Below are 21206 nucleotides of genomic sequence, written 5' to 3'. Positions count from 1 at the left end.
GTTTGACATGCTTGCAACCAATTTTTAATTTTGAACCATTGGATTTCATTTGGTATGATGATTAAATCCTCATCAGTTTAAATGCAAATCCTGATTAGAGCTAACAATACTATAATAGCCCTCTACAGTATGATATAAGACTTGAAATAATTTCCCTCTAGCATTGCAACTTTAGTTTTTAAGTGTCAGTGATATGTTAAACTATGACTATTCATGAGGGGCAATGCCTGCTTACTATGCAATGCTCTCTGTTGGCCTTCTATTTGCTTCCATGGCTGTTTGAGAAGTAATCTACAAGAGTTTGTAACTTAGTATGCTCAATGTACATTAATACTAATGCAAATAATATTAGTATGACAATCATATTTAGCATATTGAACTAGTTGAGTACATCTCACATCTTTTTGTTAGTGGAATTTTTAGCTTCTTTTTGCTTGAATTTAGTCTGCTGTGCACAAAGGAAACCAAAATTACCACACCAGTTGAAAACTCTTGTTTTGGTAATTACATTCATAGAATCGGTAGCTTATTCTCATGCTTATTCTCATATGGTTCATTGAGTTTAAGTAAACAGTACTATGGAGAAAAACATCCGTGCAACCGGGATTGGTGATGTGGCATCTCATCACCAACTGAGAGAAGGGGGATTTGGGACATTGAGGTTTGGGGGCTACCCTCCTCTCTATTGGTGATGCCACATCACCAATCCCTCTAACATGGAAGTTTTTCTCCAGTGTGCTGATTAAGAGGCTTGGTATTAAAATGACCATTAATTTGGTGAATTTGTTATTGGTGAGCTTGACACTGCCTTCTGTTCAATGGCACTGAAATCTATATACACTCAAAGTACTACTGACTAGTACTGTTGCATTGCAAGTTGCAACCAGAATCATAATCTTTGTGAAACTCAACTACTGGTACTGCACAAACCTGATAGTTTGTGCTAGCCACTGGTTGATTAACACATGGGTTGCAAATACAGATGTCATATGGGGGTTTTGATTTGTAAACAAGGAGGATCTTTGACTTTTCCGATGTACCTCCATGTGTTTGTAAGAGATTGTTTGTGAGTTACAACTCTAGCTCCAGGTTTTCATGATATTTCAGTTAATGGTTAGTCCTGTATCATGTAGATTGGATAGAGTTGAAAACCCCATACTCCAGTTATTTTTTTTAAATGCCAGGCTTGTTTCCAAGAATTATGATGTACTGAAGCCGCATTTCACGTGATTATTTAGGCTTTGTGCTACATGCAAATTGGACAGGGGGCCATACACTACAGATGTGTCATGTGATCCTCCATTTTACTGGATCTTACTGTGGAATTTTAACTTTAAGTTGCTTTTTTTTGCACAAACTATGGTTGCTTAGTCAGGATTGACACATGGTAATGACTCTTCAGGTTTGAAAGGGAAGTATGCATGTGAATGAACAAATGGGTGTGAAAAAATCTGCAACTGTGAGTCTGTGACTTTCGGTTTTTACTTGATTCAAGTGCAAATGGCTGCAATATAATATTGTTTTATGCATCATAATATCTTTAAACTAAGCATTTGTTTCTGACTTTCTGCATCAAAGACATAGGATACCGTACTCTGCAGATTGTATATACTTTATACAAAATATTTTAGCTTAAACGGTGGCAGACTCACACAAGTGGGTTGCTGACGACAAAGTTGCATGGAATGGAAATTATGGAAGCATTGGGAATTTGTGGACTCTTTAGAATATAGGACAATGCTTTAGGTGCTAATAGTACTTTGTACTGATTACAAAAGCTTACCTGTCTTATGTTGTAGTACATCACATATGAACATTTTCCAAAGCTCATGAATTGGTCCTGACAGATATGGTTACACATTTCATTGGTGTCATAAGCGAAATATTGACCAAGGCTCCTTTTCTTTTGAACGAAGTATCCCTTAATTTAAGATTTTCCTTTTCAGTTATTTACCTTTTGAGCTCTAATGGATGTTTAATTTATTTCTTAAAAGTTAAAACCTTGGCCAACTTGTGTCATTTAACTCTGTCATCTGGCTCAGTGGAGAACCTTTGGAAGTTTTATGGTTTGTGAAATTGACGTTTAAAATTGTTGATTCATGCAATCTTCTAGTTGGATTCTGGATTCACAAAGCTCTCTATCAAGTCTTCACTTTTTTATACTTAATTTTCGTTCTGGTGGGATTTAATTCATCCTTTATTTTTATATTGTAACTGCCTAACTGGCTCTGCAGACATGTGAAGAGTTATATAGGGATGATAAAATGAGCATGGATTGCTTTTATCCTAAGCTTTCACCATTTGGCTCACCAATGAAATTGGTTTACTGCCTTTAATAGTATATGCAGTTTTGTTATAAAAATCCCTGATTATTGACTTTGAGTGCTTGGATTGGATGCCTGAAAAAAATGCATAAATTAATATAATAGTGATTCATTTTGCTTGTATCCTACACACTTTGCATTTGCCTCATCAATGAGATTGGTTTGCAGGATTATCATTATATGCAGTTCTGTTACCAAAATCCTTGATTATTGATTGACTGTTGTAAGATGTTAGTTTATAACTTTAGATGCCTGAGAAAATAAGATTGTTGGATTAATTGGATGCCTGACAAAATGCATCAGAGGATAATTTACATGCTCAACTTAAAATTTCTTCTCCCTCTCATCTAAACCAAGAGATCTAAAGGAGAGTGAAAAAGAAAAACTCAGAACTATCTGCACATTGGGCTTCCTGGGTGGTGAGAAAGGTTGAGCTGGTTTTCTGATGAGCAGCATCCCACCATATCACCTTTGTTAAACATGCTGCAGTCTTGCATGAACATTGTGTCCTTGTCTTTCTCCACCATCTTCAGAAGACCTTCAAACACAGCAACCTCACATGGAATCCTCAGAACACCAGTCTGCTGAAACCCGAACTCTTCCTCTGCTTCTCTCAGCAAAATGTGGAAAGCAGGACGACCCAGATAGTCTGTTGGTATGATGAACCTCTTCTGCTCTTCCCCAACACAAACAGCAAGGTAGCCTTTGGGGACAGCATTGCTTGAGGCTTCACAGGTACTGGTTTTGTCTGATAAAGAAAGTGTTCTTTTGAGAAACTTAATACTCTTGGTGGTGGTGGTGGTGGTGGTGGTGGTGGTGGTAGTGGTGGTGGAGGTTGGTTTTGGTGAATTAGCAATCTTTCTCCACTTCTTGAGAATCTGTTGGAGCCTGACAATGTCTCTGATCTTGTTAGATTTCTTTGAAGAATCCATGGTGTTCACTCCTTGTTGAACCAAACTGTCAATGTAGGGTATCTTCTGAATTGCTTCCTTTGCTGTCAATCTCAGATGGGTGCTTTCAATTTATAGAGGTTGAGGGCTTCAAAACTATGAATTTTTAATGTGCCTTTCCTATGAAAAGTATTTTCTTATTCTTAGTTTTGTTTTTTTAATATTTATATGTTGTAACTAATAACACACCCATCATAATTCTTTTTTCATTAGTTTCATACACACTAGTTCTCGGGACTGGTAGAGACAAGAGACTTGGGGTATCACATGCAATTATCCTTCAGTTAAGTATGTTAAAAAATTCTCTCTTTCTCTCCCTTTCAATTTTGAATCTGTACGGACTTGAACCAATATTGATTTGGTTAATGAATTTGACTGATTATGAGGAGTTAAATTAGCAATTTGTCATTCAGTGGAAGGAATGAGTATAACTGGTACCAACACTCACCACTCTCACCTTATTGTGAGATGATGCTTCGTAAAAAAAATTATCCATAAAAGATCATTATTAATATATGCCCATGTGTGTGAATCTCCTTGCCTTGGTTGTAGATGTGAAGGTACATACTAAATAGTAAATACTCTATCACTAGAGCTATAATTATTCTAAACCTACGTCTAGATAATATTAGATAATATTTGATAATGCTAAGCTTATCACATTTGTCTAACAAATGATATGTTTTTATACACGTTAGTATTTTCTCATTGAAAAAAAAAATGAGATCCAAATTACTTACATAATGTGGAGATAAAAGAATTACATAATGTTTGTATTATTTATTTCATAATTTGCATGTGAAGCAAAGCTACAACATTGAACAAGTACAATATAAATATGTACATACTTGCCAAGTACATGTAACTTGACTCTGAGCTCCATTTCAAAAGATAGTGATTGGTAAATATTAAAAATTGCGAACATAACGTGACCCCCACTAATGATCTAAAATTATTTCCGAACATGGTTGCCTCACCATTATTTAACAACTCAGTGTGAGGTCTCCTCGTTCGTTAATCAACAACTAAAAATGAGTTTTGTTAAACAAATCTATCTGAATTATTTATCATAAACAATACCATTTTTCTTTAATATAAATTATTAAATATGAACTATTTTTTATAGTGTTTCCCTATACTTTTCAACAATATAAAGTATAATTACTCTTTTTTTCCCCTATAAGTATATCAAGAATTGTATACTATTTGGAAGAGAATGGAGCATGATATAAAAGATAGTACTTATAATTGAAGATAATTATTCATTTACATTGCAGGTTCAACTTAAGCCGACTCATTCAAACTTTGCCATAAATTAATCCAACTTGAGTTGAATTTTTGTGGATGTATTAAATTGAGCTTGATTTAAATAATATAGTACGAGTCGAGAAATTATCATTCCTATTAAATTTTATATGAGTATAGAATAATAATTTTTTAAATCAAACTTAATCTAAACTTGTCCAAGTTCATTACCCAATACCAGATCGGATTATTTCTTTTAGTCAACTTTGTGCCATCCAAGTTTGGCAGCAGGGCCGGTCCTGACTTTTGGAAGGGCTAGGGGTGAAAATCTAAATTAGGCTCCTAATTTTAGTTGTAGAAAAAAAAAATTGTAAAACAATTGACAATTTAGAATCAATACATTATAATATTTTCATTAACAAAAGATCTTCTTCTAACATTTTTAGAAACAAAATCATCAATAATAATTTCAAATTAGCTATGATAAATTGACAAAAGAAAAATAGCAGCAACATCACACTCTTTCCATTAGCTTCAATAAAATCAAACTATCCAATTTAGTTAACACAACAATTTTTTAATTCATTGTCATCTAATTCAGTTAACTTCTTTAAATTAAACAAGAACCCAAAAATACCTTCATATATTTTTAACTGTTCAAATCTATTATTTAATGAAGCAAGAGCATTATCACTAAGGCGGAAGGCGTAAAGACTGTATCGCTGTAAAGCTTCATCTTTCTTTGAGAAGAGAGAAGGATGAAGGGCCAAATGTAAGTTTAAAGTTTCTATACTTTTGTTTTTTGAAATCTGAATCACATTAATTGAATTAATTGATCATTAACATTGGGTCTCCGTGTAGTCCTTTTTACTGATATTGAATTCGGCCATTTAGGCCTCTGTTGGCAAGTAGGCTTATAGCTTTGCCTCTTTTTTGTTTTGTTTTGTTTTTTTTTTTTTTTTTTTATAGCAGAAATTTGTTTTTAAATATATATATATTAACATATATATAATATATAAAAAATTTATGGGCCCTAGTTGGTCGCACTCGGTGCCCCTCTTCAGGGCCGGCACCGTTTGGCAGACCAATCATTTTTATAAATTTGGTACAAAGAGACTTCAACCCTAATAGAGAGCATATAGTTCAAAGGTTAGGGTATTCAATAAATATTCGTTTGTTCTCTTTTGCTTTTTTGTTATTCAGCTTTGTATTGTACTCCACCAAGAAACTGAGCTTATTGCTAGCTTGCCAATTAGCTAGCTGTCTTTGTATAATAAATTGAAATTAATTAGCTGTCTTCTTTTATACTTTATAGTTTATAATGTATGCACCTGCAGGCCTGAAACTGCCATTAATGTAATTTATGCTTCACAGATGGGAACGCCGAAATATCAAGTTTAGTACAACGGGGTCTCAATCATATTCCTCCCTTTTCATAACTTTTTGCCACATAATGTAATGTATTAATTCATCAAATACTTCTCATGTCCAATCTCATATGTCTTGGATATGAATAATATAACCGGTGTGTATATTTTTTGTATGTATTTTTTACATTATTTGACTTAATATGTGATGCAAAAAATGACAAAAAGTATATATATCCATAATAAATAAATTTTTTTTCTTGAATACAAACGTATTTCCATTCGAATAATGTCATTTGATAGTTGAACGACATCTCAATTTTTGTTTGTTTGTATTTTTCTTAGGTTTAGATTTGATTTCCGAGCAAGAATTAATGGTTGCTAGATAGTGGAGAAGTGATATTTAGAATGTAAATTTTAGTTTTAATTTATCCAAAATCCGAGAATTAAAAATTAAAAATTTAAACGAACGGATGTTTTCGTCTATTTTGAAGTACTAATCGAACGACCACATGTCACTATCCAAACAGTGCGATATAGAGATGCAGATGCTTCCTATTAAGAGAATGGTTGTTGACTTATATGTATGATTTCTTTTCCAACTGCCTCAAGAATGTAAACCCTTTAAAGTATTTAAGATCCCTCCCCTCCTAAACTTTCAGATTTTGCATTTAGATTATTGATAATGGTTAGGAATGAATAAGAAATCACTAATCAAATAATTAAGGGGTCAGCATTAAGCAATCTAATTTATTACCTTCCATTTCTGCTTGAAAAGTCTGTTTTGATTAATGCATCGAGGCACATGGCTCATCTTCTAGCTCCCCACTCATAAGGGCCGTGATTCCTGCTTCTCATTAATCCATCTAATTATATTTTTTTGGCATCATTCTAATGTAGTTTAGAGTTTGTGTATGAGAGAAAATGATAATTTCATAACACATTATGTGTACTCTAGTCTCTAGGCAAAAAGTGTGAGTGGGAACTAAATTTCAGTACTGATATATACTAGTCGGTGATCTCAAACTTTTATAAAAAATAAAATATTAATATGTATACTAACAAGAATGCTTTAAAACTAACTGGTTAATAAGTTAATACAAAACTAACCACCATATTAGGCCCACCGAATAATGTAATCTCAAAATCTGAACCGTCCATTTTTTAGACCATACTTCAAAGATCATCTCTGTAAAAAATCTCTAAAATCAGAAGTCATTTAGTCATTTGATTATAATAACAGCTACTTATATGCTTTTATCGAAAACAGTGATCGTCTATTTATTTGATCACAACTAGATGACTAAATGATTTCTGATTTAGTTGATTTTTTACAATGATAATATTTAAAGTAGGGCCTAAAAAATGGACGGTTCAGATTATGAGATTAGTTATGTGGTGGGCCAAAAAACATGGTTAGTTTCGTATTAATTTACTAACCAGTTAGATTTAGAACACTTCTCTGTATACTAATACATCAAACAATTTTGTATGTGAGAAAAAAATTCTCTTAACCATTAGAGTTAAAAATCTAACAATGTCTAACTTAGTAACTTCTCATATAATATATAAGAAAATAACATTTTTTATTTTGTTATATGAATTGAATCATTGTTTAACACGTATTAACTTATTAAAAAAATTAATGGCGTCCAATTTGTGCCACCCACAGTAAGAAGTAACCAACCTTGGAGAGCTAGTTATCCCTCCGTACTTTCGCTTGCTCTGCCTTTTTGGAACTTTGCATGAATACTTCATTCTTCATACGACATCGAGTTAATTACACTTATATCATCTGAAATTTATTGTCTTTTTACATATACCCTCTGAAGTTTCAAAAATTACACATACACCCCTGAGGTTTCAAAACTATTGCATATAACCTCCTACAAGAGAAAAAAATAAATAAACAAAAATGAAAATATTTGTTTTGAGGTTGAACCTTACATCTTGAGTAATCTTATTAGGCCATTTAACCCCTTAGCATGCCATTTTGTATAATTTCTCATCATTTTTCGTCTCACTATAGGAGGTTATATGCAACAGTTTTGAAACCTCAGGGGGTGTATGTGTAATTGTTGAAACTCCAGAAAATGTATGTGAAAAAACGATAAACTTCATGGGGTGTAAGTGTAATTAACTCTACGACATCTGGCAATCTGCATGGGCCTCTCATATTGAAAAAAGTGCGGGAAGCCTTGTGAGATGTTTGGGTTGGTTGGTTTTCCAAGGCCCAAAATGTAGTTTGGGCTGAAAATTAGATAAAGGCCTTGTACCATAGCCTGCATGGGAATACAAGGTAAGGCTTCTTAACCAGTCGGCCCGGGAAGCCTTGGCGCGTCATGGTCCGAATCCTGTAAACGGTTAAAATGAAAAATAAAAATTAATTCCAAAACCGTTCCAACAATCTTATTGGGCGTTCAAATAGAAACTCCGAACAACTGCTAGAGAAGTTTTTTTTTTTTTTTTTGTTCTTTTCTATATTTGTAACAACTCAAAACCTGCCTAAAATAAGCTTAGATTTTCCCTACTCACAGCCGACGTGGGATCGATCCGAGTATCGTATATGGAATTTATATACTAGCTAGACCACTAATTATTAATTAAGACTGCATTAGGGGGTTTGGTTCAGATATAGAATATTCCTGCTTTGGCATATAACACATGAAAATTCTGATAAAATTTCTAGAAACCCAGGAATCTTTATAGGAATATTCTTTAGGTAGCATATTCTTTATAAATGTGGCTATTCCTCATTTGTCAATCTGATGAAACTTAGAAGCTCAGAATATCGTTTCTATGTTAGGTATACCATATACGTATACACATGTTTAATGGAGGAGCACTGGACATTAATGGTCATATAGATGTTCCACCATAAAAATGAATATAAAATAAAAAAGTATCCTCAAAACAGTGAGGATTAAGCATTTTGAATTTAGAGATTAGTATATTATATAAAAGTATAAAATCATGTAATTATTGGACAGTTATTAAATCCAAAAGACTTAATCGATCATAAAATGAATCAACAATTAATGTATATCAAACTAATACTATCTCTTACGTATTTAAACTCAAAACATCTTGACAAATAAGATTACCATGATAAAATATATGAAACTAATAATAATTTCAGATATAAACACCAACAAAAATGAACGGAACATCCGAATCTGTGGAAAACCCATCAGCTTCTTAATCTGTATGCAAGAAGATAGGTAGGAATTAAGCTGCAGACTTAATGTTTGTACCATGTTGGGTCTCCTGAGAGCACTAGACAGACACACACACAGTGGTCTTATGTGGATGACATAACCAATATATTCAAAGCATTGTCGTTGGTCTCCCACTTCTTAAGGCACCCATTACATATCTCATTGATTGGACCTCTCTTTTTGGTCTTCATCATCTGAAAGTAAATGTCATTTATAGATGTAATTTTCAAAGGGTTTCATATTATAGGTGCAGGGATAAGGGGATAGCTAGCTAGCCTAGCTTTTATTTGTGGATGATTGCTTTGGCGTATGCATGCAGCACATGCCTTTATTGAATATATGTATATGTTTTCTTTTATTTTTATTATCTCTAGTTAATCATGCGCATACCCACTACCAATGTTTGCACTGCTCATTGATCAACATGACTGTAAAGGACAAGGACACAGTCACATTTTGACAAAGTGAGACCCGTATAGACCTTGTTGAGCTAATATATATTCATCAAATGATCGAAGGAATACCCATAAACCAATACAAAGCTTGTCTTTTCCTTTGGACTATTTGTTGATACAAAAATTCGTAAGAGAGATGCAACAACTTAAAATGGATGATCTGGCTGATTGGAAGCCTTGTTGGATGCTCATTTGAGATGATCAAATTTTTATTGAGCTTCTGGTTGAGACTATGGAGATCTTCCTGCATTAACACAAAATCAAAGGAGAAGGACCGGTGTGGTATCAGCCAAATACACTCCGATGATGAAGTCAATGAAGTGTATTTACAAAAAAATGCTTGTGCAAAAACATGGAAGAACAAATGATGAACTTGGAAGAATAGGAAGAACAAGGTAAGATCTTCTGGGTTATTCTTAGCTGGTTTTGTATTCCCTTTTGAGTGGTTTATTGTGTGGAAAAATGTAATGTCCCCTTTCTTTGTGAGCATGGCTGAGTATTTATAGGCAAAAAAGTAATAAATGTTGAGTTTACCTATATGAAGATGGATGGTTGAGGTAAGACCACGCATTCGGTTATGAATAGTAGCATGCACAGCTATCCATCTCCTTTATATTTAATACAACATTGAATGCGAGTATGGAACATCAAGTGGTATGCCCTAATAGTCATGACTGTGAGCTGAGGATGTCTCGTCTGTCAAAGGGTTATGTCAGGGATACTCAAGTATGACGGTTCGTCACTTCGTCCCAAACTCCAATCTTCTAGAATGACGGTGGTATCTAAGCCGATTTGATCACAGATATTTTGCACACGCAGGTATGAAACATATCCATATTCGGATTGAACATGGATGAATTGGTTCTGACGGGTCCGACGTATAGTATAACGACCGTCACTCGATGACAATATGTTGGTCACTGGATATTTCTAAGAAGATGGTCACCAGGTGCCGAACCGAACCGAACTGGGATATCCAAGAAAAGATGAACACTCAATTTTTTAGAAAATCCTAAGATCGGCTCAGATCGGGTTTGGGGGACCCGTTGAGATGAGCCGATCCGAACCGACAATAAATGCGTTGCTGAGCTGGTATGGTGACATGGAGGTTTAAGTCTGACTCATTTGACCGTTGAAAAGTCAAAGTTTAAAATTAGATCTGATCAGCCACATGTCGATCCGTGATTGGTTGTTAAGTTCATGTGGATTTATCCACAAACACTATTATAATGACTATATATTGCCAATGTCCCATTCGTACTTTATTGATTGCTACTTATTTTCTCAGTACATGTATAGTCACTATAGTCATGTTTTTCTTCAACGTACCAATTTTAATATATATTAATGTTAGTTTCATTAGAATTTATTAGTGATCATGGACCAAATTTCCAAGTTCCTCAAATGACAGACCACTGTTTCGGCCATTTCCGTTCATGGGTTGATGACTTTAGTTTGGTACCACATGATTTTTGGTCCATTAAGTAAAATCGATATTGTCTTTAACTTAATTATGTAAACACAACAATAGTGATAATAAGTTCAATAGATCTATTCAGGTGTACAATTTTATCTGAAAAGACTTCAATCGGTTCAATTTAAGAAAATATCTCACTTAATTAACATACTCAATAAGCTAGAATAGTAAGTCGCTTATCTAATGTGAGACAATTATATTTGATCATATATATTGGTGTATTAGCATAATCATAATTATACGTGGTTGATTAGTTGATTAATTAAGTAGTCCATACGTAAGAAATAGATGTAGATCGAGTTGGAAGGGAAACGGCTCCATATATGAGTCGATCGATCTAATATCTATCTGTGAAATTAGTGGGGGGAGTGCGTGTACAGTCCCTCATGACTCATGAAGAAGGCGTGCTCCTCATTTGGCTATCTCTCCCACCTATCACTTCTTTTTCTCCTGCGCCTTGTCAGACTCTCACTCCTGTTATGCCTCCCCTAACACTCTTTGCATTTAGCCCTCATTTCGCTTAATACCATTCACACCATTCAAACTTTGTGTGGAAGAGAAACACCCAAACCTAAATTACTTGAAAATTAATTGACAATTTATACACATAACATATTCAGATGGTGAGATTAATAAGCCCCCAAAACCATTTCTAGGCTTGCATACATGTCAAAATATTTGGGAGCCATATATTGTTCGATCTACCCTTTTGAGCAATTGTTACATGTCCTTCAAAAAGCTAAACACACTAGAGCATATATACAAGGATTAGGTAGATTCAGTATAGAACTACCCAATATGCCTAGAATCTGATACATTATATATGCTAATAAGTAATATTCACAATGCAAGCTATTTGATTACAAATTCGAAACCGGCCCCTTTTACCTTTCCGTTTTTTCAGGCACCCATTTGGAAATTACGTCCATATATCAAATAGTGCATACCTCAGCGGCAGTTGAGTAGCCAAAAAAGAAATATGGGCAATCCATTAATATATCCTCCAAAAAAAGCCTAATTATAAAGGCAATTCGGCGTATTGGGTTCCATTAACAAAAATTCGATGTAATGGGAAAAAAAACTGAAAAAGAAAAGGAAAAAGGTGACCCACATTATTAGGCTCATAGTCTGTAATCTAGCAATAAAGTGAGGGTTTGCTTTTGCCTACTTTAATTTGTTTGTTCATTTTTATCCTGCAGTGGCACCCCATGGAATTATATAGGCTGGTTGTGCACTGAATTACGCATTCAAACAAGTCCACATTCATTTCTTTGTGTGCCCATATTATATATATACCTGCCCAAGCACACCAAAGTGGGAGAGGAGAAAGATCACTAGGACCATTATTATAAGAGCTCAGCTAGAAGATCAATCAGCACCCAAAGCCAGTCTCAAAGAGAGAGAGAGGGAAAGCGATAGAGAGGGAGAGAGAGATTAGATCATCAAATATGGAATGGAGGAAATGCTATTTGGATGTAATTCTTGTGCCGCTAGGGTTTCTGATAACTGCTGCTTATCATGGATGGTTGTGGCATAAGGTTCGAACCAACCCAGAGATTACCATCATCGGCATAAATACCAGAGGGCGACGCTCGTGGGTCGCGGCAATGATGAAGGTACGTGTAACACAATATATATCTTACTTGCACTCTATACTTACTTTTAAAAAAAAAAAAAGCGGCATGTTTCATCCCAACACAATTTTCTACTTTTATTCTGTTTTTTAAATATTACGTTATCGGACTTTCAAAATTTAATTTGATTTTAAATTTAATCTTAATTTGATTATATTGATAATTTAACAATATAACATAACAAAAAAACAGTTTTACATAAAAACGTAAATTAAAGTTATTTTTCTCGACCCAATAATCCTGAATCTTAATTTGTGGCTAGTTAGGTTGCTAGATAGTCAATTTTGGTCTCCCATCTCCAAATATACCGTGAAAATTAAGACAGAATATTCCATTTGAGTCTTTGATCATCCGACTAGCTAGTTTGGCTTAGTGCATTTGATCAAGCATTCCATGATACCAAACAGAAAAACCCCAGAATCAAAGTGTGACATGTAAAAGAACTATAACAATTGGTTGCAACTATATATATGTGAATATTTGTCATCATGACTATATTATTTTCCTCACAATAAGGTAGCTCAGTGGGGATCTTATATCTCTGACGTTTTATCATCATATATGAATATTTTCGCCACTAGTTTTGTTGGCCATGGACCAGGGTCCACTTTTTTGGTACTAGAAAAGTATATAGAAGTGTATATTATACAATAATTTGGCCAGATCAAGTGATCGACCAACAACATATTGGATAAGTGAGATTACATGCCACCATGCATATATTCTTTCTTCCACTTCGATCACCAATGCACTACTCCAAGTTTGTATTGCATAACACGTCAGCTCCTTCCTTCCTCAGTACACTGCTGAACGTGCATATATAGCATTTGATCATGATATTAAATTTGTGAGATAATCCGAGATGTTATATAATCAAATTATTAATCAAATTGATAGTTTAACAAATAATATTTCAAACATTTATCAAATAAATAATTTACTCATAAAAATAATATCTTGGGCAGGATAATGAAAAGAAGAACATTCTGGCCGTTCAAACCCTCCGAAACACAATCATGGGATCAACCCTAATGGCCACCACATCGATCCTCCTATGCTCCGGCCTAGCCGCCGTGATAAGCAGCACGTACAGTGTCAAGAAGCCCCTAAACGACGCCGTTTATGGGGCCCACGGAGAGTTCATGGTGGCGTTAAAATACGTGACCCTGCTGACCATCTTCCTTTTCTCGTTCATGTGTCACTCGCTTTCGATCCGGTTCATAAACCAAGTCAACATCCTGATAAACAGTCCGCAAGAACCCATGTCTCTGGTCAACGCAGAGTACGTGTCCGATTTGCTGGAAAAGGGTTATCTTCTGAACACCGTCGGGAACCGGCTGTTCTACGCGGCGCTGCCTCTCCTGCTTTGGATTTTTGGACCGGTGCTTGTGTTCTTGTGTTCCGCGACGATGGTGCCGGTGCTTTACAATCTGGACTTTGTGTTTAGAAGCACTGAGAAAAAAATGGATGTTAGGGAAAATTCCGATTTTGTATGATGAATTAAAACCAATTGGAGGTCCATCGATCACTAGCTAAGTAGCTACGTGCTGTGCATGTGATCAGTGGGGTGGATGATCCAAAGTGACGTCGTTTGGTGTGCATGATTGTTTCAATTAGGCCAAAAAGGAAACAACAAAATAATTGAAGGAATTGTGTAAAGGCTAGCATGTCATCTTGTGATTGATCCCATTGATATATATATATATATAGTATAACTGATCATGTATTCATGTCATGTTGTGGTTTTTTGATCGGCTAATGGGGCTTTGTGAATGTTATATGTTAATTACAATCACACACAAAATTTCTCTTTGCACGAAAGAAATTATGTTTTTCCTTTATTTATAATATAAGAGGATGAGATTCAAATTTGAAATATCTCCAAATTTGTAAAGAAAAATATCACAAGAAAAGCTATATATTGTCATACAACATAAACCAAAAACTATGTTGTCATACAATATGAACCTAAAATTAGCTAGCAAGCTCGACTTTTAGGCTAATACATGTGACATGTGTCACATGTACACACACTTATAACAAAAAACAGTTCAAGAAAAGAGCATGCAAGTGGAATTAGTGGGCTTGCGTAACCCTACGTGAGACAGACATATCTGTTCTTTCCCATCCATCTAGAACACATTCACTATTGCTTTTATCACTTCCATGATTCCATCTCAATCATGTCTCAATTCATCCAAGGAAGGTAAATGAGTAGTGGTACACCGTAGGCTATTAGCATAGCTTTAGGTCTTCTATGACTCTGATATGGGCGTTAATTAGTGTGGATTCATAACAATTTTCAGTGTAATATGAATAAATGTGTGTAGTTTAGACCATAAGTTGGATATTTTTCGGTACAAATTCTTTAATCCGTCGAAATTGTTCCAATTAGATTAAATTATATTAACGAGAATACAAAAAAGGGCGGACGAATAAAGAAAACTAGCAAAAATCGACTGCTAGCGGGATAGCTACGGATTGTTATTAAGAACCACCCATTTTAAATGGACCCGCCAATTTATTAATATATAATTACGGGTAGGTTGTTTTGTGATGATTATTAAAAAATTTAATTTAATCTTTATTTTGTTGCGGTCCTTGCGGAGGAAGCGGGGAAAATGTTGGCGCGCATCTTACCAAGAGGCGTAGTTATTTCTCAAAGAACGAGATGCCCAAAACGACTTCGTATAAGGAAGTTTTTTTTTTTTTTTTGAAAAAAAGAAAGAAATAATCTTAAAGAATACGAAACCCGGTGCCCAAATCGAGTTCACCTGGACTTGGCACGCCCAAGATCGAGTCCTCAGAATCGGAACCGTCGATTTTCCCCACTGCGATTCTGCTCAGTGCTCAGTGTTCAGGTACCGTCATCGAAAATCTCATGCTTTGATCTCTCTGTGATTTTGCAAAACCTGAGTTATTGCTCCTCTTCTTTGTCTGGTTCACTGGTTTCCTTCCATTTTGGCATGGTGTTTGGTTTAGCTTTTCATATCTGTGTCCGACCTTCTTCTAGCTAGCTTGGGCTTCACATAGCTTTTTTTGGGATTGGTTGTATGAATATTGTACGTTTTGGGGTTGATTATTATACTTGAATAGCAATCTGTTGTGCTGAGAAAGATTTTTAGGACATGAAATCTAAGCTGTCATGTTTGATGTTGCTGTCAAAATGGGCATGGATGAGTTTGTATTTTTTAACATGAACATGAAGTTGCTACTGCGTGATAATCTTGTTTTGGATCTTTTCACAACAGGTAGATATCTGATGGGAATTTGGTGAGTTTGTCAATGCGGTTCGGTTAATGTTGTATGCAAAAAGAAAAAAAGCTCTGAAATCTAAAAGGTAGACTCTGGTTGATGCAAAAATTCTTAACAGTTAGAAAACAACAAGGGACTAGAGATGAATTCATTGCCAACAACATATGTAATTCTCATATTCTTATTCTTTTTCTGCTCTGTGGATGTTCTTGTGCTCTCTCTCCGTACACTTTCCACTGATCTTTGCAACCCCACAGCCCAGCAGGACCCACGAACTCTCCGCTCAGACCAGCTAACAGTCCTCATCAATGGCTACTCTGAGTCTCGCATCCCTCTCCTCCAATCCATCGTCGCCACATATGCTGCCTCATCTTTGGTCTCGTCCATTCTTGTACTCTGGGGAAACCCCTCCACCCCATCCCAAACCTTGGCTCAACTGGCACACAATCTCACACACTCGTCCTTCGGGTTCAATAGCATCTCTGTAATCCGCCAAGCATCACACAGCCTCAATAATCGATTCCTCCCCAGACCTTCGATTAAGACCCGAGCTGTCTTGGTCTGTGATGATGATGTTGAAGTCGACCCCAAATCCTTCGAATTTGCGTTTAGAATGTGGGGATCAAACCCAGACCGTCTGATTGGATTCTTTGTCAGATCGCATGACATAGATTTGTCCAAGAAAGAGTGGATCTACACCATTCATCCAGACAAGTACTCGATCATACTCACTAAGTTTATGATTTTGAAAAGCGAGTATTTGTTTCGGTACAGCTGTGGAGGAGGGCCCGAGATGGTCCAAATGAGGAGCATCGTGGATAAGATGCATAATTGTGAGGACATATTGATGAATTTTGTGGTGGCAGATGAGGCCAATGTGGGACCCATATTGGTGGGGGCTGAGAGGGCTAGGGATTGGGGTGATGCGCGCAATGATCATGCTGATGCTGATGGACGGCGAGGATTGAATGGGGAGGTGGCGCGGGTGGGTTTGAGTAGTAGGAGAGTCAAGCATAGGAAGAGGAGAGGGGATTGCATAGTTGAGTTTCATAGGGCGTTAGGGAGAATGCCTTTGAGGTATAGTTATGGGAAGTTAATTAATTCTGTTGGTGAACAAGGGCTGTGTCAAAAAGGAGGGAAATTGGTGTTTTGTGATCAATCATAGTTGGTATCTTTTTTTTTTTTTTTTTTTTTTTTTTTTCCGGTCGAGCAGAAATTTCCAAAGCTTAGAAAGGATTATAATCCCATAGTTGTATGATGGAGTATCCTAGTTCTCCATTCTATCAAAGATGTGAAGGAGTATTGTTTCTAGTTGATTCTTGGTGCTTTAGCAACTTCAAAATGCTTTCTTTAGTTCTGAGCATTAGGATGATACCTTGTCGTTGTATTCATCATGTTCTGTACCAGTATCTTAGCTGTCACATGTTTGATGTTGTCAAAATGGACCTGACAGCTACAGTTATCTTTGTACTTTTAATACCAATTTACCAAATACTTTGAACACAGTTTCTACTATGTGATAATCTGAGGGGCATTTGACAGGTTTTTCAATGCAATCAGGTTAATGTTGTATGCCAAAAATACTCTAAAGGGTAGACTCTTGTTGATGGAAAAATTCTTATGAATTAGAAATTAATGTTCTCTATGAAAAATGAAGTTGATACTTCTTTTTCATATGTAATGTTTGTTAGCTTAAAAACCTCATATTTTAGAATGAAAATGCCTTTTAATCAAGCAAAACAATTGATATTGTTTGGAGCTTTGCTCATCAAAGCTTGCAAAACTTATTTTGGACTTTTGGAGGCAGAATTATTACCATGGAACTGTTACATACTGCTAGCGGTAGGAACCCTTAAAGAGTGATTAGTCTATTGAGGATAATATAATCCTTTATTCCCATGAAGTCAAGGCAGTAAGGGGAATTTTTTTCTTTTCAATAATCTACACAAAATTGCACTTCTTTATTTATTTACACTATTATTTAACTTTTTTATATTGTAGGACCTGAAATTGTTTCAAGTTGTAGCCATGTCTTCATCATATCTTCCTGTGACAACAAAGTCAATTTCTCAGGCCTTAGGGGGTAAAAACCCATCTGAGGATATATCCATTCTGTAATGCATACTTGGCAATCCTTCTTCTCCAGGAGCTCTGCGTATAAAAGAACTCTGACCTTCTCAGGCAAGAGCTCGAGGAACATCTGATCTCCAGATTGGTCTCTGCAAAGAAATGGTGGAATGGACCTGTGCAGAATCGCGTACCTTCCTTAGGCAGCAAGTTGACGCAAGACTTGCAGCTCTTTTGATGGAAAATAAGGAGTATGCAGAAGCTTTGCCCCTTCGCACAGGCTTGGTCAAAGAGGTGAAGAGATTAGGTGACAAGCTACTTCTTGTGGACATAGACTTGTTGGACAGCAAGCTACATTTTTCATTGAGAAACCTTCCAAAGGCAAAAGCTGCCCTTACGGCTGCAAGGACTGCTGTCAATGCCATATAAGTACCTCCAGCTCAACAAGGTACCATAGAATTGCAGAAGAGAGAGATTATAAAACTGCTTATAGCTATTTCTTTGAAGCATTTGAATCTTTCAATGCTCTCGAAGATCCCAGGGCAGTCTTTAGTCTAAAATACATGTTGCTCTGATCATGGTGAACCAAGCTGATGATGTTGATGGGATAATCTCATCCGAATTAGGCCTCATTTATTAAATTATAATTCTAACCCCTAACCCAAATGACCATAATACTCTAATTAAATTCTAGAATAACAAAATCACCCATCACCACTTCCAAGTCAAGACCCACCCCGAATATCCCACGTTGATACAAACCATTAATAAGAGTCTTTCATCAATACAACCTTAAATACGTGTCTTGAAATCGAATTGACCCAAAATATACGTCCTATTTAAATCTTTTTCAGTTACTCTGACTAGTCAGTTCCAATTTCAAAACCAAGAAGTTGCATTTAGTTGTTGGGCTTGGACCTGGAAGAGTTGGACTTTGTTGTTTGACCCAATAATCTATTGAATGGACCGGACTGACTCTTGTTGTAAAACCAACCATTCTGGGGCACGCTACAGTGGCACACCACCAATGTAGCAATGATCAGTAATGCTACACTTATTATATTTTTATACCACAATTTTATACCATCTTATATGGCATTCATACATTGGACACTACAAATTAAAAAATAAAACCTAAAAAAGAAAAAGGAAATACCCTTCCAGTAAAGTAATGACACATCATGTGAGATATAAATGTGAGAAAAAAAATGTGGAACAACTAACATTATTGAGCAAGGATTTTCTTGTAGGACATGATTGCTCCTTAACATTGATAGTCTTTTTTTTTTTTTTGGGGTAACGAGAAAAACTCAACAGCCTACTCTCTCATCGACTATGGCAGACGTAAAAGTATCTCTTTCATGTAATAGGTGTGTATACTTTATGTTCTTCTTTCTCAGTAGGTGATATTTAGTTGCAACTTGCAAACCTTTTAGCCTAATTTCATTCGGTTGTGTGCAAAGTGCAAACTCAATTCACAAATAAACATTGGGATTGGCTATGAATATGTAGAATGCAATCAGAAAATTCAGGAATCCAGGAATTAATGCTCTCCAGGGAACCTATATAATAGCAGCAACAACATCCCACACAATATAAACCCGAGGATTCGGAGCCAATAATCACCTACTAGGCATTCTCCCATTGAGCCAAATTGCTTTTCTTCAAGATGATCCCAACTTTACTAAAAAAGTGACATCTAATATAAAGATGGGGGATAATTGGAAGTTTTCAAAATATACATACAGATGGGAGCATATCTCCCTAAGATTTGAATGGTAAATAATAGGACCATAAATGACTAAGGTATAAAACAAGAAACCCAACAGCTGGATCTGATCACATAAAAAATAAGTGCCCTAAGGAATCTAAAAGTGAACAGGAAAAGAAGGCCAAAATAGAATTGGGAGAGGGCTCTATACCAGTCCAACAGTCGTAAAGAATGACTAGACAAAATTAGGATAACTCACAAGAAAGCCTTCTCTGACCAAAAAAAAAAAAACAAGAAAGCCTTCTATTGTAAGTAATGCATTAGTACTATATATTTGAATAAATTCTATAGTGTCACACAGATGACATATAAACATCTTTTTTAATTCTTACATTTTGAGATATTCAACTTTTTATATTAAAGTATAAACTTGTAAATAGTTAGATCTATTTGTATGTTATACGGTATAATTTTAAAATGTAAAGTTTCACTTTTACTCTCACATGCAGAAAGAAACATCGCGAAATGCAAATGATTTATATACGGTGTTTGTATGTACCATAAACGAAGTCTTATACTATAAACATTATAAAGAATAATTTGTTTTATTATCATGAATGAAACTTGTGGTTTTCTTTTCCCCACTTGGTCATTTTATATTTGCAAGAAATTGGATTACTTTTGATGGTGGTTCTGACGTGGGGGCTTGTTTTGATAATTCATCTTGAAAAGTTAGGAAATACATGGTCTTAATAAGAGTAAATAAAGACATGATTACATGAAAAAGCAAAGCTCATTACTTTAAAACTTAGAGAAAGTGAAGACCAGTAGACCTCCTTTTTAGCATGGCATACAAAGCTTCAGACAAAAAACAAAGCATGGCATATATACAAAGCATCTACCAGCACCTTTGTCTTTAAGGTAGGTGCTTGTCCAAATCAAGCTTCTCTCATTGCTTTGTCCCACTAAATCCATAGAAATCCACTATATCTTCCTAAACACACCACCTCAAACCAATGCTTGATTTCCATGCATGCATTAGTTAATAACATTCCTTTGCTTATGGGCACAATAAAGATTAAATATTGCATGATGCCTTTTCTGGATTTTTGACTTCAATTCATTGGATGTCCACCATAGTTTAGAGCCTAATTAATTATCCAACTGATTAAGGAACAGAGAGTCTTTCCTTGATCAAATTCTCTAATTCAACTTTATCCAAACTCACAAGAGGAAATTAAATTCTAATTAATGGGAACTTTAATGATAAAGGGCATATGCCAAAAATGGCAATAATACATTTCCACAGTGGATCCAAGGCCAAGGGCATAAAGCCAACACAAGCTTTGTTGTCTAACTGTAATAAATGTCTTATCCTCTAACACACAGTAAATATTGACTTGATTATGTAAACTAAGTAACAAGGTTACTCTTTCTACTCCTAAACTCCACTCCTTTTGTAGATTTAATGGCAACCTCCTTTATTAAAAGGAAATAGTCATC

General features: G+C 35.4%; 3 protein-coding genes and 1 pseudogene across 5 annotated transcripts; 3 read left to right on the top strand and 1 right to left on the bottom strand.

The window, feature by feature from the left end:
* Positions 1-579: 579 nt before the first annotated feature.
* LOC147278939 (uncharacterized) lies at positions 580-3259 on the bottom strand. The gene has a single exon (XM_086251666.1). The coding sequence runs from the start codon at positions 3254-3256 to the stop codon at positions 2717-2719; it is 540 nt and encodes a 179-aa protein (XP_086107792.1). The 5' UTR covers positions 3257-3259; the 3' UTR covers positions 580-2716.
* A 9124-nt stretch (positions 3260-12383) lies between these two features.
* Positions 12384-14342, top strand: LOC147278938 (uncharacterized). Its single transcript, XM_086251817.1, has 2 exons — positions 12384-12652; positions 13636-14342. The coding sequence occupies exons 1-2, from the start codon at positions 12485-12487 to the stop codon at positions 14164-14166; spliced, it is 699 nt and encodes a 232-aa protein (XP_086107943.1). The 5' UTR covers positions 12384-12484; the 3' UTR covers positions 14167-14342.
* Positions 14343-15354: 1012 nt separating this feature from the next.
* On the top strand, positions 15355-18715 carry LOC147278936 (26S proteasome non-ATPase regulatory subunit 11 homolog pseudogene; annotated as a pseudogene). Its single transcript, XR_015123345.1, has 3 exons — positions 15355-15531; positions 15922-15943; positions 17927-18715. The product of XR_015123345.1 is annotated as a 26S proteasome non-ATPase regulatory subunit 11 homolog pseudogene (transcript).
* Positions 15981-17502, top strand: LOC147278937 (Nucleotide-diphospho-sugar transferases superfamily protein). 2 transcript variants are annotated; one of them, XM_086250712.1, is made up of 2 exons: positions 15981-16091; positions 16183-17502. In XM_086250712.1, exons 1-2 carry the CDS (start codon positions 16025-16027, stop codon positions 17088-17090), a joined length of 975 nt encoding a protein of 324 aa, XP_086106838.1. In that variant the 5' UTR covers positions 15981-16024; the 3' UTR covers positions 17091-17502. The 2 variants fall into 2 exon arrangements, with proteins under 2 accessions (XP_086106838.1, XP_086106837.1); XM_086250711.1 differs by having other exon boundaries at positions 15987-17502.
* Positions 18716-21206: the final 2491 nt, after the last annotated feature.

The sequence above is a fragment of the Dryas octopetala genome, chromosome 7 (assembly GCF_963921425.1).
Source record: "Dryas octopetala chromosome 7, drDryOcto1.1, whole genome shotgun sequence".
In the NCBI taxonomy this organism is placed as follows: Eukaryota; Viridiplantae; Streptophyta; class Magnoliopsida; order Rosales; family Rosaceae; genus Dryas; species Dryas octopetala.
The sequence above is the reverse complement of the archived record's forward strand: the minus strand, read 5'-3'. Positions and strand labels throughout refer to the sequence as shown.